The sequence below is a fragment of the Diaporthe citri genome, assembly GCF_014595645.1.
Source record: "Diaporthe citri strain NFHF-8-4 chromosome Unknown scaffold_2, whole genome shotgun sequence".
In the NCBI taxonomy this organism is placed as follows: domain Eukaryota; kingdom Fungi; phylum Ascomycota; class Sordariomycetes; order Diaporthales; family Diaporthaceae; genus Diaporthe; species Diaporthe citri.
In genome coordinates, this window is record NW_025064847.1 from 3,299,822 (window position 1) to 3,323,715 (window position 23,894).

The 23,894-nt window shown below is 55.2% G+C and overlaps 8 protein-coding genes across 8 annotated transcripts; 2 read left to right on the forward strand and 6 right to left on the reverse strand.

The window, feature by feature from the left end:
* Positions 1-1,439: 1,439 nt before the first annotated feature.
* On the reverse strand, positions 1,440-2,445 carry INS49_006504 (uncharacterized protein; the record flags this gene model as incomplete). The annotated part of the gene is made up of 3 exons (XM_043167276.1): positions 1,440-1,728; positions 1,793-2,049; positions 2,098-2,445. The coding sequence occupies 3 exons, from the start codon at positions 2,443-2,445 to the stop codon at positions 1,440-1,442; spliced, it is 894 nt and encodes a 297-aa protein (XP_043028420.1).
* A 530-nt stretch (positions 2,446-2,975) lies between these two features.
* On the forward strand, positions 2,976-6,430 carry INS49_006505 (uncharacterized protein; the record flags this gene model as incomplete). The annotated part of the gene is made up of 2 exons (XM_043167277.1): positions 2,976-3,041; positions 3,116-6,430. The coding sequence occupies 2 exons, from the start codon at positions 2,976-2,978 to the stop codon at positions 6,428-6,430; spliced, it is 3,381 nt and encodes a 1,126-aa protein (XP_043028421.1).
* Positions 6,431-10,371: 3,941 nt separating this feature from the next.
* On the forward strand, positions 10,372-12,145 carry INS49_006506 (uncharacterized protein; the record flags this gene model as incomplete). The annotated part of the gene is made up of 3 exons (XM_043167278.1): positions 10,372-10,531; positions 10,605-11,842; positions 11,909-12,145. 3 exons carry the CDS (start codon positions 10,372-10,374, stop codon positions 12,143-12,145), a joined length of 1,635 nt encoding a protein of 544 aa, XP_043028422.1.
* A 740-nt stretch (positions 12,146-12,885) lies between these two features.
* INS49_006507 (uncharacterized protein) lies at positions 12,886-14,645 on the reverse strand (the record flags this gene model as incomplete). Its single annotated transcript, XM_043167279.1, has 3 exons — positions 12,886-13,586; positions 13,657-14,244; positions 14,309-14,645. 3 exons carry the CDS (start codon positions 14,643-14,645, stop codon positions 12,886-12,888), a joined length of 1,626 nt encoding a protein of 541 aa, XP_043028423.1.
* A 1,120-nt stretch (positions 14,646-15,765) lies between these two features.
* INS49_006508 (uncharacterized protein) lies at positions 15,766-16,518 on the reverse strand (the record flags this gene model as incomplete). The annotated part of the gene is made up of 3 exons (XM_043167280.1): positions 15,766-15,914; positions 15,977-16,180; positions 16,209-16,518. 3 exons carry the CDS (start codon positions 16,516-16,518, stop codon positions 15,766-15,768), a joined length of 663 nt encoding a protein of 220 aa, XP_043028424.1.
* Positions 16,519-17,125: 607 nt separating this feature from the next.
* INS49_006509 (uncharacterized protein) lies at positions 17,126-17,442 on the reverse strand (the record flags this gene model as incomplete). Its single annotated transcript, XM_043167281.1, has 2 exons — positions 17,126-17,337; positions 17,412-17,442. The coding sequence occupies 2 exons, from the start codon at positions 17,440-17,442 to the stop codon at positions 17,126-17,128; spliced, it is 243 nt and encodes an 80-aa protein (XP_043028425.1).
* A 706-nt stretch (positions 17,443-18,148) lies between these two features.
* INS49_006510 (uncharacterized protein) lies at positions 18,149-19,222 on the reverse strand (the record flags this gene model as incomplete). Its single annotated transcript, XM_043167282.1, has 3 exons — positions 18,149-18,312; positions 18,377-18,919; positions 19,009-19,222. The coding sequence occupies 3 exons, from the start codon at positions 19,220-19,222 to the stop codon at positions 18,149-18,151; spliced, it is 921 nt and encodes a 306-aa protein (XP_043028426.1).
* Positions 19,223-21,358: 2,136 nt separating this feature from the next.
* On the reverse strand, positions 21,359-23,526 carry INS49_006511 (uncharacterized protein; the record flags this gene model as incomplete). Its single annotated transcript, XM_043167283.1, has 5 exons — positions 21,359-21,430; positions 21,582-21,684; positions 22,054-22,566; positions 22,655-22,998; positions 23,188-23,526. The coding sequence occupies 5 exons, from the start codon at positions 23,524-23,526 to the stop codon at positions 21,359-21,361; spliced, it is 1,371 nt and encodes a 456-aa protein (XP_043028427.1).
* Positions 23,527-23,894: the final 368 nt, after the last annotated feature.

Genomic DNA, 23,894 nt, shown 5'->3' on the forward strand with positions numbered 1-23,894 from the left:
ATACGGGTTAATAGTATCTCCCCGCCTATTTATTTATTTTAAAGTAATGGCAGAATTTTGTAATAGCTTTACTTGTTTCTTTTCTTATCCATGCCCCATGCCCACTCAGCAGCCGCAGCCGCAGGCGTTGCAGGCGCTCCCGTTAGATTGGCCGCACGCCATGTCCATGTTGCAGCACCGTGAGCTGTTACACCAAATCCGAGACACATAGCCTTTGTTCTCAGCAGTCCAGCACCAGGTGTGAGGCGAGCCCACGGGCTGAGGGGGTGGAAGTCCCCCAATGTCGCAGATCTTCCAGCAGTAACCCCAGCTGCACCCAAAGTTGTACTTCCCCGAAGTACATGCTCGCTTGGAGAGGTGGCTGGGGTCCAAAAGGTCGCTGTCGTTGCCTGGCCGGTTGACGTATGCGCGGACATTATTAGGGTCGACACTTTCAGGAAGGTTATCAGTCTGCATCACGCCGAGGTCGCCACATTCCTCTGCAGCGTCAGCAGCGACGACTGCGGGCAAGAACCCGGTGAGTTGGGCGAAAAGGAGGACGATCGCTGAGTCTCATTTTGATGTACAGAGTCTAAGTCTGAAAGGACGAACACGTCTCTGTTGCGATTGCGAGATAGACAAATCAATGTGGGGGAAATGGTTCTATACCAGATTGTACTTGCTGTCTTGGAGGAAAGGCGAGGTCTTCCACAGAGCAGTGCTACATATTTGTATTTCCTAACGCTCGGCAACTGAAGCTCAAGACTCAAGAGCGGTAGCACAAACCATGCTTACAGTTCGAATTCGGGAAGATATGCATTGTGAGCATGCCTATCACACAAGAAACACCAATCCCTATCCTGTTGGACACCGCAGCTGTGATCTAGCTCCCCTAAATTGGCGTCTGTGTCTCGGGAAGCTCAGAGCTGGAGTCAGCAACCTCTCGACCCAGTGACGACAGAAGCCACAGGGACGTTGCAATTTGCGTGATGAATGCCAGTGTCTCATAATAAGTAAAAGAAGTAGTGGGATATTTCGTCGTATCATCATCGAGGGGATTAGGCGGAGGATCGTGGCGTCTTTTCTGAGGCAGACCCCATAGCTCAACCGACCGATAATGGGCAAAGACAGGGGAAATATTTGTGGACGGTGTCCTGAGTCGAGTTTATTGAAGAAAGAGGAAATGATGATGCTATTACCAGCAGGTCAGTCCTCTACAAATATGAAGGAAGATCTTCTGTACGAATCTGACTGCCTGAGCAGGGACGAGACTGCCCGACTTACAGCCTGTTCTCATACCACATGGCGCAAAGAAACCATCGTTGGAATCTCCTGTTACCCCTGCTCCGCAGATTCAAGGGATGGGTATGTATCAGTAAGCCCAACAGTCTACTTACTATTCTACTTTGCTTGCGCCGATCATACTCAAATCATATCACCCTCGCACAAAAGGTGACTGTCTAATTCGACTTCTCCAGGCTCTTCAAAAAGCTTGCCACTCTGTCCCCAAGCCAGTCCTGCGATTCTTGAGCATCAACCGTATGGTTTGCCCCAGGTATCAAGCCCGAAAGATCGCTCATGCTAGGACAGAAGGATTTCCACTTGGCCAGCAGCTTCGTGAAATCGACGGTCTTGGGGACATACTGGTCCTCTGCAGATGGGACAACCATGATGGGTTGCTTCACCCGGCCCCAAATTGCAGCAAGCTTCTCGTCAGGAATGTCTGATGAGAAATAATCATCGTCGCCGCTTGAGGGTTGAAATGTGTCAGCCTGGTGCTCTCATGCCCCCCAGGAGTGGTCGGGCGACTCACCCGACGCCTGCTAAAGAATGAATTCGATACGCAGTCACAGGCCAAGGGAAGAATGGCCGAGGAAGTTGTGACTTGGGCACGGCATCGTCTTTCCTGCCGTCGTTGATCATATCTGTGGCGAGGCGAACCATCCTGTCCGCCTCGTCTTTGCCAAGATCCTCAGCAAAGGCCTCCCGATCAGACACCGAACCCTGGAGAATGAAGCCATCTATGGGCTCGTTCTGGTGCTTCTCATAGTCCGTGTACTCGATGCAGTCCTGTCTACGGTGAGTAATTGTGTGACAAACACAATAATATGCACATACCTGGGAGCCCGTCGAGTGGCCCATGAGCACCACCTTCTCCTTCCCTATGCCCCGTAGATACTTGACCAGAGATGAGATGTCTTGAACATCCTTGGCGAGATTGTTCCAACCGAAGCCGCAGAAGGAAGAGCGTATCCGGATCTCAAAGACAGAGTAGCTCAGGTCCGTGTCGGCTGCAATCTTGGCAGCGACTGCCCGGATGTAGGGGACCGTATGAGGGCCATCCCCGAGACCTCCAACAAAGATGATGGCGTTGCGAGCCGGGGACGAGCCCAGCTCGTAAGCACACGCATGCTTGACTTTGGATGGGTAGGGGTGGGCTGTCACTGAGAAGGGCGTCGTCGCCATGATGTGCGGGGTTTTTGTGAGGACTGTCGACAGTGATGATGCAAGGCTCCGTTCGGGTTGCGTTGAGTCGCAGGTTATCGGGTATCAATTTGCTTATTAAACTGCTCGTTGATGCAAGAGCTCGACAGTTGCATTTCTCCTCCAACCATCGCACGTACCTAGGTATGTAGACACACTGCATGTGGTCAACGGCGGACCCATAAAGTTGGCCCAGGTATCCACAGTTCCCGAGGCCGTTTGACCGGCCGGCCCCGCCTCAGCGGCTCAGCCTGGTTACAGTGGCCGACCAGGCACTGACTGCCCAGGGGCTGAAGCTGCCCAGTGGGTGTACTGAACTTTAGCGGACATTAGGCTGCACCAGCACTCCAAGATTGAGACTGCGCCCCTCTACCACATTCTGTTCGCATCTTCCTCATAACCAAGCAAATGAGGCACTTATACCACCTCGATCAACATTAATTCTCTTCTCTTGCTATTCTGATCTTGTCTCAAAGTCGCCCGGCCCGGGCATCAAGGGCAGTGTGGTCGGAATGGCTTCTCAGCTTGGCCCAAAATCCGAGTTTACCTCATCAGCGAGGAATCAATTCTTTGCAAAGGTGAATGCCGCCGCCGCCTCCTCTACCACCATACTCATTCATGCCTGCCATGTTCCCTACTGACTCGCTTTCAGCTCAAACCGGTCTGTGTAGAAATTAGCAGACTTGCCCTCCAAGGCAGCAAGGGCCAGGACAAGACCGTCGTTGCCAAGCGGCTGCAAGAGCTGCTTACCCAGCTCAATGGCGTCCTGGAGGACCAGATCCAGTACGATGCCACAGTGCTCGACAACAAGATAGCAGACTATGTCTTCTTCCCGCTGTCACATCTGTTGCGTCAGCATGAGACATATCCCATCCGGCTGATCGAGACCGTCATCAAGTCACTCCGTCTCCTGATCCAGCACGGCTGGAAGACCAGGATCTCAAAGGAACTCTCGCAGCAGCTCCTCATCCTCCTGACCTTCATCGTCGGCGGCGTGCCGGGCAGGGAGCAAAGCCATCCTGTCAAGCCCGAGGAGACCGTTCTGGAGGGCTACAAAGCTCTGACGGCGCTGATCAAGGCAGCAGGGCTATCGGCCAAAGACTCCCCGTTGACGGACACCGACATCATCCCGTCATTTGGGCATTCCGTGTCGGTCATAATGGACGGCGTGACCGGCGGGAGCACCCCTGAGATCCAGGTCGAAGCGCTGCGTGCCGTGCTCGCCGTATATACGACCATTAAACAGGACGATGTGCTGGCTACCTTCTTCCCCGGAACCGTGTCCTCGCTGACCCGTGTCCTCTCCCCACCTTTATCAACCAGAGCGCAGAGGCGGGTGCTCGTCAATTCCATCAACGTCCTGAGGACCGTGCTCACGAAAGTCCTTGGGGACCTCAAATTACGGAATTTGCTACGGCAGACGGAGAGGAATACCTCCAATCCTGACGAGACCGTAGAGGACGAGAAGGGCGAAGGAAAGGTCCTCACGGCTTCGTGGCTGAGAGCCACAGCTGCTCAAGTCAAGACAGCCTTGTCTACTGTTCTTAAGCTGAGAAATCATGGCGAGTCAGATGTCCTGAGATCCATGGATCGACTCTGCATCACACTCTTAGACGAGTGTCATTCGACCTTGTCCGATTGTACACCAATGCTCGCCGAGAGTGCCATCATGCTCCGGGAAGAACACAGTGAACAGCCCAGTCTCGGCATCGATGTCCTTGGAGATGAGAGGACGGGGTTTTACGGTACTTCGTTACAGGACCTGGCGACAATTTATCCTGAACTGTTGGATTCTATCAAAGCCACCGTGTATAGCTGGATCACGGGCATGCCGCGCGTGATGCAGTCTAGCGATGAGCGGGTGAAGCAGCAAGCCATCCGCAACATAATCAAAGGAAACGAGCTGGTTTCAGCACTACAAATTCAGTCCTCGAATCTACAGGAGTCGCTTTCCTCAGCCCTGAGGGACAGTGTTGTGTCCCTGATTCTAAACTCAAAGAACCCCAAGGTCCAGAATGAAGTCGATATAGATGGAAACCTGTGGCGAAGTACAGGCATGGTAGAGCCAAGCAAGGAGCTACAAACATACCGGCCTATCCTACTACCTCAAGAAAGCCAGCGGGATACAAGGAAAGACGTTGCGAATCTCATACAGAACATCGGTTCGTCTTCACAACAGATCAAACTAGCAAATGAAATGCTCCCCTTCATCCTCGATTCCACTGGAGTTGACCAGATCTCTGCCTTCTGGCTATCTTTTGAGCTCCTCAAGTCCTCGTTCGCCAAGACCTCTGATGTCGACGACTTGCTGGACCTTACGGACGCAGCGCCAGATCCATCTTCGCCTGAAGATGCAGAATCCGTCTTCGATGAGCTCTATTCCTTTTCCGTCTCCATACTCGACGCACACTCTGACGCGGCCATCGACGAGGTGGACTGGCGCCTCGAGGCCATCGCATTGGAAGTCACCGCCTTCGCCGGCCACCGTCTCGGCCCTTCCTTCCGCCCAGAACTCATAGACGTCGTCTACCCCGTGGCGACCTTCCTGGGTTCTCCAACACCGGAGCTCAAAGGCCACGCGATCGCGACGCTGAACAGCCTCGCTTCCTCGTGCAGGTACGGCAGCGTGTCCGAACTCATCATCGACAATGTGGACTACATGGTAAACTCGGTGTCGCTTCGGCTGAACCAATTCGACATCTCGCCTGCATCAACAAAGGTGCTTACGATGATGATCCGCCTGACAGGTCCGAGCCTTTTACCCTTCCTGGACGACGTGGTCGCTGGCATTTTTGCCGCTCTAGACAGTTACCATGGCTATTCTGCATTCGTCGAGAGTCTATTTGGGGTGTTGTCGGAGGTGGTCGAGCAAGGCGTCAAGTCCGACAGGCTGCTCATCGAAGACGGAAAGGCCAAGGCTGTGAGTCACAGAAAACGGCCGCTTGAATCCTCGGGTATCGAGGATACGCTTGCCGTCCTGGACAGACGAGCGAGGAGGAAGCGGGAACAAGAAGAAGAGGAGGGCGTGGAAGAAGTTATACGCGATCACCCTAGAGAAGCGTGGAAGTCTGCAAAAGACGAGCTCGATGCTTTCGAGTCCAGAGAAAATGGCGAGGACGACTCTGAAGATCCTGCTCCCAACAATGACGAGCAAGTGGCTCCACCTAAAACTCCTACATACACCATCCTCACCAAAATCACCTCTCTCACGCAGCATTACCTCACCTCACCTACGCCGACTTTACGGAAACAGCTACTCGACCTGCTCTCGAAAGTATCATCAGCGCTGTCGCTGGACGAGAATGCCTTCCTCCCAATCGTCAACGATGTCTGGCCTGTCATTGTGAGCAGGCTCTACGACCCGGAGCCGTACGTTGTCATATCGGCGTGCGGCACACTGGCCGCACTTTGCGAAAGCGCAGGTGATTTCCTGGGCACGCGGGTCAAGACAGAGTGGTCGGACGGGTTAGGGAAGTGGTGCTTCAGGATGAAGGACGAGGCGCGGAAGAGCAGCGGGAGTGGAGGCGGTGTGAGCAAGGCTAAGCCGTCGGGGGGCAGCATGCCGGGCAGACAGCACAAGACCGGCGGCGAGAACGGCATCTTGATACCTGTGCATGGAGGAGGGGAAATTACTGGCTCGGGCTTGCAACTCGATGCGCCATCATCTCGCACGGTGTCAAGCGGTCTCGGCAGGTTCGCATCGGCGGCGCAGACTTGGAACGCAACGGTATCGCTCCTCGTCGCGATAGTATCATTTGTGCGGATCGACGACGACATCTTCGAGCAGATTCTGGATCTGCTAGCCGACAACGTGCTACCGCGAAATGAGGAGGCCCTCAGGGCTCTGGAAGTTGTCAATGCTGACGCGGTTTGGCTTGCTCTGTACGAGAGGAATATTGTCGAGCCACGGCCAACCCCGACCATGGAAGGCGTGCGCTTCGCGCGGATGGAGAAGGCTGGAGGCTGAATGGATGATAGGGAGCCTTGCCAGGATGTGAGAAGCCCACTAGCGGGTTGATATCTAGAATCAATCATCTGAAAATCCCGTCATGCCATGCGGTCCGCAATGACCCCTTAATGAGTCCGGTGCAAAAAGTGGCGTCGCAAGGCGTCCATCCTCGGAAGGGATGTCTTACTCGGTTTCGCTTGGGCTTACTTACAGTCACGGCCCAACCACCTTCACCCCGATTGTCGGACAGATAGAGACTACTAACGCGGTAAGCTCCCAACACGAGGCTGTCATTTATGGTCACAGTGGGGGACAGGGAGGTAACATCCCGTCCCAAGGAGCCATGGTAACGACCTTCCATGCATTCTTCCAGAAGCATGTGCGGAAACTACATCAACACACCCATCGCTTTCAGCCATCGTAGTGGCGTTTGGCCACACGAACTGACTAGACAGAGTAGATCCGAGTGGTGTGGGTGGCATAGGGCCACTGCAGCTCTCTGACTGGTCAACTCAACAAGGTGATGACCGCGTCCTAACGTCCAGCCGAGTACACGCGTACTCGTTCCACCATTGCTCAGGCCACACGTAATGCGGCCCCGTCGAGGGACTCACTCAGAAGTCGTCCCGAAAGGACGTTTGTGCTGCCTAGGAACTGCATGTCGGCAGACCGGGGGTGGAACAGATCAAAATCCCACGATTTCGTCTGTACCTGCCTCTCCAGGCTCAAGCGCCTGGTACTGACCCGAAGCCTCGGCCAGGGCTAGCCAGATCGGCGGTCCTGACTTCGAAATGAATGATATGCATCATTGCGGTACGAAACAGATCACGCCGGCGGGGGTGCCATTGGCCTAGATGCGCGGGGGTTGAGAATTGGGGGAACGGAGAAGCTTCCGCGGTGGGAAAGGCCAGGCTTGCTGACCCGCTGTGAATCGCCTCACCTGTACCGAGTGTGCCCCGCCTCCCGGCTGGCTCCCAGCAATGTGCTGTGCTCTTAGTGTCTCTTTGGCTGTTCATGGTAGGTTGTTGCTTGATCACGAGCAGCTGCGAACAAGCTTACAGGCTTGTCTGTACGTTGCATGGAGTGGCATCGAGGCCGGGATTAGTCTCTGGACTTGTACACGACTGCATGGAATGCTTCCAGAAGGGTGTTAGCAACGCCCGATTAACTGCAGACCGACCCGGCGAATTGGAACCCGTCGCTGCATTTTCGCGGGGAGACCTCTTTGGGCCAAAATGATACCCTCCAGTAGGTTGGTTACCCCGGCGTGGCCGAGCGAATGTCTGGCTCGGCTTGCCAAGGTTGCCCTCGGCGGTTTTGCGGGTGTATTGCCAAACGTAGGGCAAGCTATAGCTTGATCGGCTAGGGTTCAGAAACCAGAATGCGTCTAGGGGGATAACTCGCGGATCACCACAAGGTTAACGAGTGGTGGCAGCCGTAACAGCAACAGGCTCGACGAAGCTGGACGATTAGCATGTCGCAAAGTGGGCCCAGGCCAGCCATTCGGTTCGGTCTGTACGAGGTGTTCGAAGGAGCACCCAGTCGTGTGACAGGTCTGCATTCTGTAGGCAGATCCTTCGTTGGTCCCATCGGGCTTGGCTGGGGTCAAGCCTTTGCCCAGATGTGATAGCCCTGAGGGCCGCAGCCAAGAAGATGGGGCGACTCTTGGCCATGGGTCTCGTAAAGCTTAGCCACAACAACAAGCACGCTTTGCTTTTGGAGTCCCAGCAATTTGGATGTGGGTGCCTTCCAAAGCAAATGGTGAGCCTGATCTGCATATTTGAACAGGTAGTCGCCGGGGGGCATGCCCGCGCAGGGGCTGCGTGAGCGATAGCCGTGCTGAGGTTGTAGGTGGTGGTCAGAGCCTGGTGTTCCCTGCGGATCAGCCGCCGGACTGGAGCGTAGTTCCAAGGGATTGCAGGCATGCGAGCCCTCCAAAAAACCGGGCTATCCAGCGTGTTCGCTTTTCTGGAAACGCTAGAAGCTTTCGGGTGTGATCCAATGGGACGCAGGCGAGGAGGAATTTGCCCCGGATAGTGGCGACCACCCTACCTACTTCCTACAGTAGGCTGTGGACCAGACCGTGCGTTGTCCAGACCCGCTAATCTGCCAGATGTTTCGGTGCGCTGCTTGACGTGATCGAGGGTAGTCTGAAAGGAGAAATCCTAGGATTCCCAGAGTGGATTTTGATATGACAAGAGGTCGGGGCGGTTTCGTCAAAGAAATACGCGTGAACATTAGTGCCAGATAGCGAGTTCCAACCCCCAGATTTCACAGCGGCTACGTACGTAATTGATTGATGAGAGCGAGAGATCTGGTCTGGTCTGGCCTGGCCAACCCCAGAGTCCCCCAGAGATACAGTGGGTCAGTAGGATCAAGTGGCCGAGTCAGACGCGGCACGTCGATGACGTCCAGGCAAGAAGGAGGCCAACGGCCCATTCTTGCGCAGATCAGAGGGAGAACAAACGCCAGGCAACGTCAACAAGCCATGATTGGCAATCGAGGAGATCACTTACATGTGCGAGTGCCCTACAGCCTGGCCTGCCGAGACGAGGGGCAGGAAACGATGCAGGGTCCGGGAGGCAGGGCTGGGAAAGCGGCAGCCGTGTGCACTGCTTCTGCAGGTGGATGGGGCGGAACGCGGCCCTGTGCGCAGACCTGCAATCACCCGCCCGTTGCCTGCGGGGATTGTACACACAGTACCTACTGTAGGTATGTAGCAATCCACGATTTCCGGCAAGGAGACGGCAAGGAGACCACATTCTAGCTGACCTCCCCGCCTGATGCCACAGATGGACACAGCTGAAACCTGTCAGCCTGTTCGGCAAAATGAGCCAGTTGGTCTGATGAACTCGGTACCTTGCAAAATTGAGCTGATGCAACCTTCCTTTCCTGAATGCCCTGATTGGCAGTCGTCCCTTCCTTATCAACGGGGACAGGGATGACCGGTGGCAGGGATCCTGCCTCCGCCCATTGTCCACTCAAGCTTCGTGCCCAGATTGTCAATTATTAGCTTCAATTATCAGCACGGCAACATGGTCCACCAACGAACGTTCGTTGAGCCCAGACCCTGCAGCCTGCCTGCTGTGTCAATCCGACCGTATCATTCCCAGTCGACCAGCCAGCCTTGACAGCCTGGCAGCCTACACGGCAAGGTATTTGTCAGTTGACTGGCTGCCTTTGAGTCTGTCATGTGTGAGTAGACAACTCGCAAGGGCCGGAAGCAGATCAGGGCTGGTCGGCCAAGATGGCGGGAGCTCCCATAGACTCGAGTGTCTATCAGTACCCGAAACACGATCCCAGCCCTCCGGTGCCTCAAGGTTTCGCGGCCTCGTCGGCATGCCACAATATGCCATCTGTGGGCGTCCTTGTCCCACCGGGACATGGCACAATGCATACGTGAGCCGTCTGTCTAGTCCGCCGTCGTGCACATGAGGAGCGCCATTGCTCTTGGTGTTTCCAGCCTCATGATCTGTCCAGCAAACAGCCTGGACAGTGGGCAGCCACCGCCGCTCACCAGAACCTTCGTCGCTGAGCATCTGGGGGCTGTGTATATCCAACCTCCTGCCACCCAGATGCCCAGGTCCCGCGTTGTCGGTGCAGACACCCGCCCATGTCTCTGCCACCGGGGAGCACCCTGCCCAGTCAGCCGCACCTCTGGGCCCAGGGCCGACTGCAGTTCGGTGCTAGCTCAATCTCCTCCTCCATGGTTATTAGCGCGCCATCGAGGCCTTTTTGGATTCGGCCCCCTGTCTCAATACTGGTCCCGGCTGGTTGCCCCAGTCCTGGACAGTCCCTCCGTGTTCCATTCTCGTGCCCAATCTTATAAGTATGCGCTGCCCCTCTACCTTGTTGCCAGCGTGCTCATGCCCTCGGTGCTTCCCTACTCCTGGTCAACAACCTACATCCACCAGTTGGATCGACTGCTCAGACGACAAGAGGCCCAACAACCTATCAAGATGGCGCAATACGGCGAGAAGAGCCAGACCGACAAGGAGGTCATCGAGCCTCATAATGGCTATGGTTCAGAAACTGTCGATGAGGAGGTCGGGGTCGTCCACAAGTCGGGCAGCCTGGCCCGCGACCTGAAGTCAAGACACATGCAGATGATTGCCATTGGTACGACATCAACACCCTCGTCTCCGCAGACCTTTATTCGTGTGGCGGGAAGCTGACATGCCCATTCTTTTAGGCGGTGCCATTGGTGCTGGTCTCTTTGTCGGTTCCGGAAGTGCCCTTCATACTGGCGGTCCTGCATCGCTTGTCATTTGCTACTCAATCATCGGTGTCATGCTTCTGTTCACCTGCCAGGCCTTGGCCGAGCTGGCTGTTCTCTACCCGGTCAACGGCGCCTTCTACAACTACGTCGTCCGCTTTATCGATCCATCATGGGGTTTCGCCATGGGCTGGGACTACGCTATCTCGTGGTTGACTATTCTGCCCTTCGAGCTTGTTGCCGCGTCCATTACAATCAGCTACTGGCGTGACGATCTCAACATGGGCATCTGGGTCGCCGTCTTCCTTGTCGTCCTCGCCACCATCCAGATATTTGGCGTTCGAGGCTATGGCGAGGTCGAGTTCGTTCTCAGCATGATCAAGATCGCGGCTTGCACTGGGTTCATCATCCTTGGAATCGTCATCAACTGCGGAGGTGTCGGAAACCAAGGCTACCTCGGAGCCAAGTTCTGGCGTGACCCTGGTGCGTTCCAGAACGGCTTCAACGGATTCTGCTCCGTATTCGTCGTTGCTGCCTTCGCATTCGGTGGTACGGAGCTGGTCGGGCTTGCGGCTGCCGAGTCTGCCAATCCCAGGAAGGCGATTCCCCTCGCGACGAAGCAGGTTTTCTGGCGTATTTTCTTTTTCTACGTCGTAAACCTGTTCATCGTGGGCCTGATCATCCCATCCAACGACGAACGTCTTCTGGGTTCCTCTGGCGCCAACACCAAAGCCTCGCCCTTCGTGCTTGCCATCGAGGACGCCGGCATCAAGGTTCTCCCATCCATCTTCAATGCTGTCATCACCCTCGCCGTCATCTCTGTCGCAAACTCCTGCACCTTTGGCTCTACCAGGACAATGCAAGCCATGGCTGAGCAAGGAATGGCTCCCAAGTTCCTGTCATATGTGGACAAGTCCGGGCGGCCAATCTGGTGCATCGTTGTGCAGCTCTGCTTTGGCCTGCTGGCCTTCATCGGCGAAGCATCGTCGCAGAGCACCATCTTCACCTGGCTCCTGTCCCTCTCTGGACTGTCGTACTTCTTTGTGTGGGGCACCATCTGCGCGACGCATATCCGTTTCCGCAAGGCGTGGAAGCAGCAGGGCTACAGCCTGGACCTCATCCCGTATAAGCCAACCTTGGGTGTCTGGGGAAGTTGGATCGGCTTCTTCCTTTGCGGTCTCTGCCTGATTGCCACGTTCTACAGCTCGCTCTACGTAAGTTCACCCCAGGCTTCTAATCACAATGTGCTCCGAGTGAAGCCTGCTAACAACACTGTCCAGCCATCCCCAGATGCTACTCCCGATCCAGAGTATTTCTTCCAGCAATACCTGGCTGCACCGGTGGTTTTGGCGCTGTACCTCTTCTGGAAGGTCTACTCGAGAGAGTGGCGTCTTCTGGTACCCATCCACGAGATAGATCTGATGGCCGGCGCCCGTCTGCACAGCGTTACGGAGGATGAGGATGATGAGCTGAAGAAGCAATCCTGGTTCAAGCGTATTGTCCGCGGTCTCTTCTAGACAATTTTACGACTAGAACCTTGGACTAGGGATGTCGTCTGGCCCATCTATATAAAAAGAAAATAGCATATCCTTCCAGTTGAACTTAGATGTGTACAGAGGAGGCATCTGGGAACTCCCATAAATCGATACCATTTTGAGACACCACTGTGCTGATACCAAACATTGACCATTGCTTCATCCACATGACTCCCACGGCTGTTGCTAAGCACCAGCTGGAATGATGTTTCCATGGTCGACCCCAACTCAGCCGGTCCCCGAGACCACGACATGAAGCTAGGACTGACCTTCCGAAAGTGGCATGGCGACTCTTTTTTAGTAGATTCACCAAGTGCTACATGCCGCATCAGGCCGGATGGTTGCAGACCGGCGTGTATGCGCTTATATTACCCCAGAGACGACCATGGCAACCTTCTCGTTTTGTTTCAATGACGGGCAGGCGAGGCTCGCAATCCGCCCTGGCAAGGAATACGGTCACATTGCGCGCTGCAGGGCTTGGGCAATGGGGAGATTATACTTCGGCTGCACCAAGGAGGTTCTAGAACGAAGCTTGGCGAGCTTGTCTTGAATTGACCCCTCCTGGGCCCAGGTAGGGAGGGTCTGGTCTAGGTAGTATTATTATAGTATACGCAGCCTTGGCCTATCAGCCATTCGCTCTTCAGAGACCATGCTGCCTTCCCGGCCCATCTCTACTTCTCCAAGGAGTCACCCTCCGCGCGAGGACTGGGGTAATTAGCTTTCTAGGCGACAACAGTATCCATGAGGGCCGGATCGAAATTCATGTCAAAGTCCTTCATGAACGCGTCCCAGTCGACCCTCGAAAATGGGTCAGCAGCCAGCATCTCGGCCGCGCTCGCCACGGCCGCGGTCCCTGCTCCCTCGGCGGCAACGGGCTGAGGCGTGACCTTGTCCGGGCGGATCTGCTCCATCTGGCGTTTCCACCTGCGGATGCAGTCCAGCGGCAGGCCCATGCCGAGGCGGTGCGAGATGTCCATCTGGCCGAGCTGCGACAGCTCCGTGGCGGGGAGGATCTCGCGCACGCTCCACGCGCTCTCCATCATCTTGGCCGCGCGGACGGGCAGGTCGCCGTCCTGGATGCTGCACAGCCTCACGCCGGAGAGCGCCTCGTTGACCACCGCGTCCGGGGTGGCCCCGGCGTCCTGGATCTGCCGCTCGATGACCTCCTTCGTGGACGGGGACAGCAGCGCCGATATCACGATGCAGCCTGCCGACAGCATGGAGCGGCAGACGAAGTGGGGCGAGTGCGAGAGGAATTCGATCTCGTTGTTGAGCTTCAGCGCGAGCCTGATGACAGACTGTGCAGTCGTGTGGCAGCGGAGGGCGTTGCGCTTGAATGCCTCCTGGCTGAAGCCGGGCATCGGCATGAAGTAGAATACTTGTAGCTCTAGCAGTGTCGATAGTATGGTGAATTGGTCCACCTCTGTGCAGAGACAAGTCAGGGTCAGAACCAACATGGTGTGTGGGTTGTCCGAACGAGGCGGGACGCTTACCTGAGATGCCCGCAGACATGAGGCTCTGGACCTTCAAGAAGTCTTCTTCTAACTGCTCGACAACATGGTGGGAAATCCCCTTCTCTTGCTCGAGGTTGGCAGCTATTGTTCTTCCCACCCTGTGTAGGAATGCCGCACTTTCCAGGAGGATGTAGAAGTACATCGGAATCTTGACCGGACTCGTCCTGTCGAGGATACTTTCAATAGTGCTGTTGAAGTACTGGCCTGTGGAAGGCGTGCCACTATACGTCGACACGCGCTGGGAGATAACATTGAACCCTACCCAAGAATACACGGCCTCCTCGTCGCTGACGGACAGGCGATAGGCTGGGTATACCTGCGTCGGGAAGTCTCCCCGGCCGGTATGAATGCCAAGCATGTAACAGCTGTTCATGAGGAGTGACACGTATATTGGAGAAGGGTCCTTCATGAAGCGGATGGTCGGTAAAGGCCACACACTCAAGATCAACAATGCATTGATCGTAGACAAAGAGACAGGCGGATCAGATACACTTCCCCAGATCTCGTTCCTGACTGCGTCGACGAGGAAGTCAAATATTCCACCTTCGTGTGTCGACTTCCTGCAGGCTGTGACGACAATGACCCAGAAAAGGACTGGGCCGGAATTGTATGGCATCTGGCTCCCTCATACGCACAACGGGGAAATACGGGTGGAAGTGCTCAAAGTACTGATCGAAGTACCGATCGATGTCCTCGCTAGAGAAAACCCTCGATTTGAGTGCCCTCGGTTGCGCAGGGCGGCTACTTGCAGAAGACGGGGTAGTCAGGGGGCCCGGGGTCAGGGCGGGGACAGACGACGTCTCCGGGAAGGTTCGCGGGGGCGGAGCATTGCTGAAGGACGGGATGGACGCCAACGGCGACACTCCGGATGAGAAGCCGGAGGAGGTGTACAGGCGAGGCTGATCCGACCTGGGGCTTGGTAGATGTGGTGGCGGTGGTGGAATCGGGGGGAAGAGGAAGCTGGCCATGTGGAGTGGAAGACGACGGTTGTGGAGCCACGGCCTGTTTAATGCTCTGGACCTCCTGGACGAGCTCGTCGAATTTACTGCAGCGTGTTAGAATGCTTCTTTAGACTTTTCACCAGAAAGAGTAGCACGGGGGAACATCTGGCCATGTGAGGGGAGATAAGAAGATGTAGAGCGATGCCGAAGACCAATCCTCGCCAAGTTGGACACAGCCGGTAATGCAAACGGCAAAGTTCAGACCATGACTTTCAACGAGTACCTTCCGTAGGTACAGAATCACGCGCAAGCACAGGGAACAGTCTCAACATGTCGACCATGCCCTGCTGGCGACGGGTGGAATGGTTCGGACACGGGGAACGAAACGGGCCAGGGCTCGACCCACCTCCGCTTGCTCACTCTCTTGTGAGACTTGTCGACGACGCAGCGCAACTTCAGCTTCTGACACCGCTGGCAGGGCTGACCAGGGACCGTGCTCGCATTGCATTTCACCTGCGATCGTGGTCAGCTAAGTGGTTCGGGCGAAGGGCTATGAACGGGCCACGCCCAGGAGGCTTCGAGAGCGCGCGCCCACGGGCAATCTCAGGCACCTTGGAGTCCCTGCACGACACACAAGCAGTGTTCCTCTTGATGCGGGACTGCGGGGAGGACTGCTCGGCGGCCGAGGCCAGCAGGTCGAGCGACTCACGCGACTCCCCGTTGGACATTGTAGATGAAGGTTCAGTCAGTCGACGTCGCTGGGTATGCCGTGGTGGAAGGGGGAGGGAGATGTTGCCGAAGCGCTACCGACGATGTTCGCCGGTTCGGCTCTGCAAGCTGACGGGTGGGGCGGGGGTGCTAATCCCAGCCTCAGACCACATGGGTAGCGTTCCCCGATCCCCGAGGTCGTTACCTCCGAGATAAGATCGGCCAAATGTCTCAGTCTCACCACCACCAGCTGCAAGGAATTTACCAAGTAGGACTGTCTATTACATGTGCGTCTGATGCTCTAGGTACATTATTCCCTCACGTTTGAGTGTGAGGTGGAAAATTAAGAGAAACATTGCCACCGTGACGTCGGCCTCAGGACTGCCTCGTGAGCTCTAGACGACACTGTCAGACTTCCGGTGCACTTGTTATCAACCCTCTACTCCCATTTCCTCTCATATGCCCCGACCCAGAGGCCCCAGGCGAGCACCTTGCCCTGGACCGCCTCGGCGATTTGCTCCCTCGTCGGCCTGCCCTGCAGCAGCTCCTTGGGCAGCGCCTCATTCAATGCCACGACCTCGTAGAAGTCTATCATTTTTTGCATGTTAGAATCTCGCCCAGGGGGTGGTCTATGAGCGTGTCGGACTTACACCGGTGAGGCCCGTGGTTCATCAGAGGTCGGGGAGGAAGGTACACCCCGGGTCTACGACACACCCCGTAATGGAACCCACCCTTCACGATGCTCTTGGTCTCATCGGCAACCTCGAGGTGGGGATGTTCGATCTTCGTATTCGCAGCATCGATGCCTCCGTATATCCTGTTTGCGATCGATGAGGCCGCTTTAGCTAGCTCGACTGCGGAATAGACCAGATCGGAACTCACCCGTGCACAATGGAGTCGGAAGCGGCGCATCAGGATCCTCAACCACGACCAGCCACTCCTTCACCATCCCAGAGATGGCCGGCGGCGTTTGCCATTGCAAGCCGGGAAACCTGCCCTCTCCATCGTGGGAGTGTTCCTTCTTCAGCTGCGCCGGCTCAGCCAGGGAACCCGCTCCGCGCTCCGTAGATGTAACCTCGATGGTCGGCTCCGGCAAATCTTTGAAGGCCGGGGACCGGTAGAAGCTCTTCTCGTCGCGGCCTTTGGCGCTGGAGAGGAGCCACGAGAGGGTCACCTCCACGACTGGATGCATCGTATCTTTCGTGTGTGGTGCACAGGTGGATTTCCAGCGTTTGTCGATGGATGGTGAAACGGCAGCCCGCGGTACGGCTTACGATATGTGCTTCTGCTTTAAAGTGTTTCCGGTCACATTTCATCTCGCGGAAACAACAGCCTGATTGCTCAAAATGGGAAACGACGCGAATATATCTGGCCCAGAGTGCGTGAGCACTTGAGACGATGGGTGTGTCGGTCCCGTCTGCGCTGCCGCTTCGGCACCGAACTACACGACAAGGACCATTCAATCAGGTTGATGTAGGGGAACAGGGACGCGTATGGGTCACTGTCCATTTCTCTGCTTGCCAATTTGTAAATGAAGGCTGATCCGGAGACTCGTTCTCTTGGGCGCCCGAAGACAAGTGCGGGTCTCTCAACAAGCGTCACCTCCTCCACAACGAACAGGTAGGCGCAGCAAGACAACGTCGTAAGACATGGAGAGGGAGACCAGCCCCTTTCAATCAATCAAAACCACAACGCACACCAACCGTACACCATGCTCAGACTTTTTCAACCCCCACAAACCCACTCGAGACACAATAGGACTCCGAGAGCCCCCAGACAAGAACCCCACCGGCAAGGGCTCACAGCTCATCCTTGCCCTCCTTCTTGTGATCACCGCCGCCCCCGACCAGCCCGCTCAGCCACGACGCGCCGGGGATGGCGACGCGGGCCGCATGAGGGTACGACTTGCCGTCGATCTCGACCCTCGGGTCACACGTGCACCACTCGTCCTCCGGAACCCCGGACAGGGCGCTCGGGATATGCTGGCCGCAGCCGCGCCACGACTTCTTCGCTGTGATGCCCGGCGAAGGGGTCAGTGTCAGCGGGGTTGAGAAGTTCATGGATAGGATCATGTTTGCGGCTTACAGCAGTCTGGGCACGTGGCTCCCATACACATCTTGTCAGTCAGGATGGTCTGGTGCGCTATGTGTGGTTTTGTGGTGATTAAATTTGCTGTGGGTGGACGCTTTGAGGAAGAAGAGAGAGTAGGGCTGGAAGGATTCTGGCCTTGAATGGTCGGTGCAGCGGTAGGAAGTGCTGTGTGACCTCTTTTATTCTTTGGGGACGGCGACGGACTCCGCAAATGCGTCCGATTTTCTCTGCCGTGCGGTCCGGTGCAGGAGGTTTGGTGGTCGCCGATTAGTCTCGGAAGCTCCGATGTTCGCCGACGTCATATGCCGGCCTGGCACCGCGGATACAGTCCCGATTACCTTGGCTGCCTTACCGCCGACCAAGGGCAAACACTTCCCAGTTCACCACCAACTTTGTTTGGCGGGTACGGTGTCGAATAACACAACGTAGTCAGGACTGTGAGCTTGCTGGCAGGGAACTACATACGGCATTTCCAGTTTTAAATTTGAGATTTTCACATGCCAGAGAGAGAAACGAGGCAATTTGTTGTCAATTGGTGATTACATGCTGACCAAGTGATTACTAGGGAGACTATGGAAACAAGCAAGTGCTAATTCAAATGGGTACTTCTCGTTAATCGTCTTCCTCGTGCAGTTCCGTACACGTCACATGACACCTGGCCGCCTCATCCCCGAGGCGGGAAGACCCTCTCAGATGTCATCAGGAAAGGCCTGGTAGCACCAGAAAGCCCTCTAGTTCTTGTGGAGCTTGGCCTTGATCTTATCCTTCAGGCTTGCCTTCTCCTTCTTGGAGTCTGGGGAATCAGGTGTCTTCTCAGCCTTGTCTTCCTCGGTCTTCTTGCTAGAAGCGGCGGCGGCGGCTGACTGAGTGGTCATGCCCTTCTCCTCCAGGAGTCCTGTGACAGTGTCAGTAAAATGCGAAAACACATGCAGGGGGATGTCGTCGGCGAAAACACTTACGGTCAGCCTCGCGGCCAGCGCCTGGCTTCGTCGCATCAAAGTCACCACCGTCGGCGGCCAGACCAGAGCTCTTCACGTACTGCTCTCCCGTGCCCTCGCCCTTGCTCTTGGCGCCCGGGCCATCCTCGTCGGCGCCACCTGCCCCCGAGGACTCTTTCGACGCGGACCCGGCGTCACCGCCGTGTGACTTGGCCACCTCCTCAATGGGCTTGGGGCCGGGCCCCTCGACCTTAGTAGGGTTCTCGGAGGTGTCAACGCCGCCGCTGTTGTCGACGTTCTTGCGCTCGGCCTCCTTCTTGGGGTCCGCAGTTGCTGAATCTGGATCCCTGATATCGGCTTGGGGCGCCTTGAAACCTGTGTTGCCGGTGGTGGATGGGTGGTCTGCCGTCGGGCCCTTGGCCCCGGATTGTGCGGTGGAGTCCTTACTTCCAGCCGCGGTGGTATCTGTCGAGGTGGTGGCAGGCAACCCGGACGAGGTGCTCTCGCTTCCGGCTTGCGCGGTGCTGGGGGCGGTAGAGGTCGTGGTGTTGGTTGCTCCAGATTCTGCTCGGAATGGTCAGTTCAGCTCAGGTTGGATTTTGCGTACAGAGTCCTTCAGAGGCACAGGAAAGACTAGCAGAGCGGCAGCATACCTATGTTACCAGCATCGAAAGGCTCCCCAGCGGAGGTGTCTCCCAGCTTGCCCGAAACAGGCTCTGTTCCCTTTGTTTCGTTGTTCATGGTTTCTGTGCGCGTCTTGGCGTTGTCGTTGGTAGTAGTGGTAGTGTTGGTGTTGTCGTTATTGTTGTTGTTGTCTCCCCAGATGGCCTTGGCCGCGGTGCTTGCCATTGAGTTTATAGTCTCCATTGTGGATCGATTGATGGCGATGAGGGTGGCCAAAGTAGTTGTGGCAGAGTGATGTAATGGCGGGCCCGTCAGTGCGAGGGAGTGAGTGATGGAGTGAGTGAGATGATGCGTGACGTTGATGTGGCTGTTCTTTTTCTTGTTCCTGTGGCGGATGGAGGATGATGTGTGTGATGGGCGGATGTGGATGTCAGACGATCAGCTCTTTGTTACTACGAGATATGCAGGTTGGTTGTGGGTAACACTTCCAAGTGACGGTTTGAGTGGGCATGGGCATTATAAAGGGAACAACGACCGACCATACCACACGTCAAGCTCTGACGTCTTGCGCCTGGTTCTTGGTGTCGTCTCGCGTGGCTGAAGGAAAGACCAACGCCTACCTGCAGAGGAACCTGGAAGGGCGGAAGGGGTGACGTACGTGGTGCAGGGTAAAGTCTGGGGGGAGCATGGGTTCCTTTCTTGCCCGGCTTGCCTGGCGCAAAGCCTAAGGTGCGCCTAGTTCCTTGTTGGTCTATCGCATCATGGCAGGCCGCTCCTCTGTGCTCTGTACACACCCCCAGAAGCCGTCCCAGCCGTGGTTGGCCTGCGACATGGTTTGCGGGTTACCGAAACACAGGCGCCAAGCCAGGCAGTCCGTGGTGTCGAGGTGCTTGGCTTGGGCCAAGCTTCTTGCCATGGCTCTGGGGACATCTCCCTACATGGACCTAGCTACAAGTAGACTGCATGCCTAGGTATCTGGTGACTGTCCATGCCCCGGGCCAGTAGAATTATCGCTTGATTTACTCCAGGACCGAATGGCCTTTTCCAAAACACCGAGCTCTGAAATATGGTTTGCTAGACCGTCTTCTCTACCTCGCGAAAGGGGTGGTCGAATTGGAGAAAGGCGACTGTCATGCCCCAGCGCTGGCCAAGCGATGACATTGCTGTGCCACATCGTGGGGGAAGGCCTTGGGGGCGTTGGTCCAGGCCCCGCTTCAGACGTCATCCCGTCCCGCGGGGACCTAGAGCGTGCTAAAGGAACAATTGCAACCCCACTCCTGCGCATCGGTGGGGTCCCATCTGGGTGCTTGCAGCGAGTGGGCTCCACCGTTGCTGTCACTGCCTTCTCGGCCGCAACGCCGGTGGTTGAGTTTCCTTGGGCGTGTGGACGAAGAGACCCAAACACTATCCAGGTACTACGTAACCTGACCAAGTCGACACTCTAATAGGTCAATCCGCCGACTCTGTGTGTGTGTCTCATAGAGGTCGATCTCCAAGGGATACCCTGCCGTGGCATGCTGCCAAATCCCACTTTGATTCTGTAGGGCTGTATAGGGCTTGCGGTCCTGGAATGGGCTGCTATGCCATGCAGATGGAAATGTTAATTGAATTGGTGCTCCATATGATGCTCCATATGAGCCTTCAAATCACTTAGGTCTTGAAGTCCCACCTTTTCCCTACACCCCTTCGGCAACGTGCAAGTTATCTGCTTTGCACCTTTCACATGAATGGAAACCCCCTTGGCTATTCGTACCCTGACGTGAGTAATATTAGCAGAATGTACTGCCTTGTAGAACGCCGTCTCACCTCCATGATCCACAAAATCCAGATTAATACCTGGTGCCGAGCATAAATCCAGCAGAATATCACCCCGGGCCCCGTAATCCAGATTGTCCACAAAGCCTGATTCGATACCCTCGAGTGCCGAGCACTGCTCAAGGCCTAACATGCAGGCATGGTGTAAAGCTGTCATTCCGTCACCGTCGGCAGCGTTCACGTCGAAGAGACCCGATTCCAGCAGCAACTTCAAAATCGTCCTGGATGGTACACCGGAATAGTAAGTGTAGGAGCCAATCTCGGCAAAGGATATGAAAGAAAGTTTAGGCAGGTATTTGTTACCTCTGACGGCGCAGTGCAATGGTGAAAACCCGTCTTTGAACCTGCCTGAGTTGCGAGTGACAAAGTCGCAACCGAGCAAAAGCCTGACAACCTCCAAATGGTCTCGCTCGATGGCGTCGTGGAGGATTCCTTCATGAGCACCATCATGGACTGAAAGCTCGACCTGTGGGTTCTCAAGCAGGGCTCTAACGGCGTGATGTTGCCCCTCGCGGACAGCATGACGAAGTGGAGATATACCCTGCTCATCACAAAGATCGATATCTACCTCGGGGCGCCGAACGAGTGCTTCCACCACCGCAACTCGATGGCGAAGAATTGCGACCGACAGGACGCCTTTGCCACTCGAGTCAGTTGCAGCAGTGTTTGCCACCTTCAACAGGAGCGTGAGACAAGACAAGCTGCCTTGGGCAGCAGCCCACAGCAAGGGTGTTTCCCCGTCGGGACCACCGCAATGCTCCAAGTCTCCCTTGAAATCGAGAATGACTTGAACGATGGCAGAAGAGTCCACGTCGATGGCGGAGAAGATTATGGGCCGCTGATTCTTGCCCAGCAAGTTCGGTTTCGCGCCTCGGCTCAGCAGCAGCTTCCTATGAAGCAAGTGATTAGCCACTGTCTGTAACCAAGTGCTGCCTAAAAGTCGTTTTATAGCCCATTGGGGAATCATTTACACTATGTCTTGTTGTCTTCTCTCGACTGCCATAGAAAGAAGCTCGGTGTTGCTGGTGAGATCAAAACAGGTTATGTCAAGAAGTGCCTCAAGAAGGCTTTGGTTTCCCCATTCACAGGCCTCGAGCATGGTTTTATACAAGCTCGGATCGCTGCTGAACATTTCAATACCCAGCTGAACGCCTAACTCAGCTGCAAGCTTCGAGCGTCCCTGATCATTGATAGACTGAGGTTCCAAGTCTGCTTTACCAAGCCCTCGATCCGCGGTCGCCTGTGCGAGGTGAGACCACCAATTCTTATCTGAGTAGTCGTAGAAAGGTGCATTCTGAGACTCGGAATTTTTGGCGCGTCGGTAAATGACACATATTCTGACAACGAAATCTTCGGCATCAGGAAAGAACTCAGCTCGGTTCCGGTAAAAGTAGTCCTGCGTTGACTTGTGGACCAAGCGAACCTTGTTGCTTCCCGGGTCCGCGGTGACCAGGCCTGCGCAAGTGGAAAGTATATCCTCGATATTGCGCATGTCTTCTTCATCGTCAATCTGTCCATCTTCGATATCCACGGAAAGAGCATGGCACAGTTCTCCGACTGAGAGCGGGCGTCGCGCCGTAAGTATGATGGAAATCGTCTGTCTTGCAAGATTCCTATGTTCTTCTGGTTGGGCGTTGATCCTGTTCCAAGCCGCCTTGTACGCGTCGTTGTAGGCATTTGAGCCTGATGACAGCTGTGATATCGCAACGTGAATCTCCTTGGCGGACGTCTTATTCTTCAAGGAATTCATATGGAGCTCTGCAAGGAGAAACCTGGGATCAAAATTAGCCATCCTTCTGGTTACTTGTATCGACTTACTTAGGCACTTAGGAGGGAAAAAAGCTAACAGATTCCACTTACATGCCGTCCACTGCCGTAGTAATACTCGCAACAATCGTCTTTTGAAGGTTGTATTTACCCGAAACACACCGTGGAAGACGGGACAGGTTCGCACGAAGGTACTTTTGCACATCCTCGGACGATGCGCGGATCTCGACTGTGAGAGCTGGGCCTGGATGTATCTTTTCTTCAATTCCAACATTGTGCCTCGAAGTCAGGAACAGACTCAAGCCGATCTCCTTCTGGAGCCTTAACATCGTTGCGACAAGGTCGTTCCTTATTTGTCCGTCCAGCTCGTCAAGGGCGTCGATAAGGACGTTCACTCTGTCAACAGAGGCTGAGATACTTTTCAAGGCTGAAAAGACCTGTTGGGCCGTGAGTGGCCTGCCCTGTCTTCCCTGGGTCTCAAAAGATTGTTGGAGTCCATCTGGCGGCTTCGATAGTTGTTGTACCAGCGATCGAAGGATGCTAGCAACGAGCTTATCATGGGATTGCTGTTCCTGACTTTGGTATGTGCAGTATACGTAGGCAGTCAAAAGACAATCCACATCTACCTGCATTTTCTCCTGGCCTATCGTGTTGAGTTTCGTGATGTTGGAAATGATTCGCAGTTGGAAGCCGTTGATCTCCTCGGGGTCCCATCTGATGCTAGACCACAACCTCTTGAGCTTGTAGCGCATCTCTTGTCTACCGCCAGCATGTCGATGCGGTCGCAATTCCGTAAATTTGTCCAGGACCTGTTGGAGTTGGTGCAATAGTGTACGACACTCTCCGAGGACGGTTGCCGCAGTCTCCTTTTGTCGTGATGATGCAGTGTGCAGCCAAATATCGGCGTCCTGAAGGGTAATAGACAGATTCCGCACTTCAGCATCAAGTACTTTACCATAACGCATGTCAGTGTCGACAGGCCGGGGTAGTGGCAAAGGTAATGAGCTTACAAGTCCTCTGGGGCACCCAAAATCCTTCTGCGCACATCGTTTGCAAACTGCAAAACAGTAAAGAAGTCACCCACACCGAAGCCGAAACTCATCTTGACTGTAGTTGTCTTTTCCTGCGAAGCGGGCTTGGGGCCTGGGTGCGAGTTCCTAGTTGAGACTGAGGAGCAAATTGGGTCGAGTCCCAGATCCAGCCTAAAACCACACAACGAAGTTGATTTCAACAATAGCCTTCCGTACAGGTGGATTCGCAGCTTGAATTCTCCAGGTGTAAGAAGAGTGGCGAGGTGTGTCTAAGATAAATACTCATTGACAGAGTTTGAGCA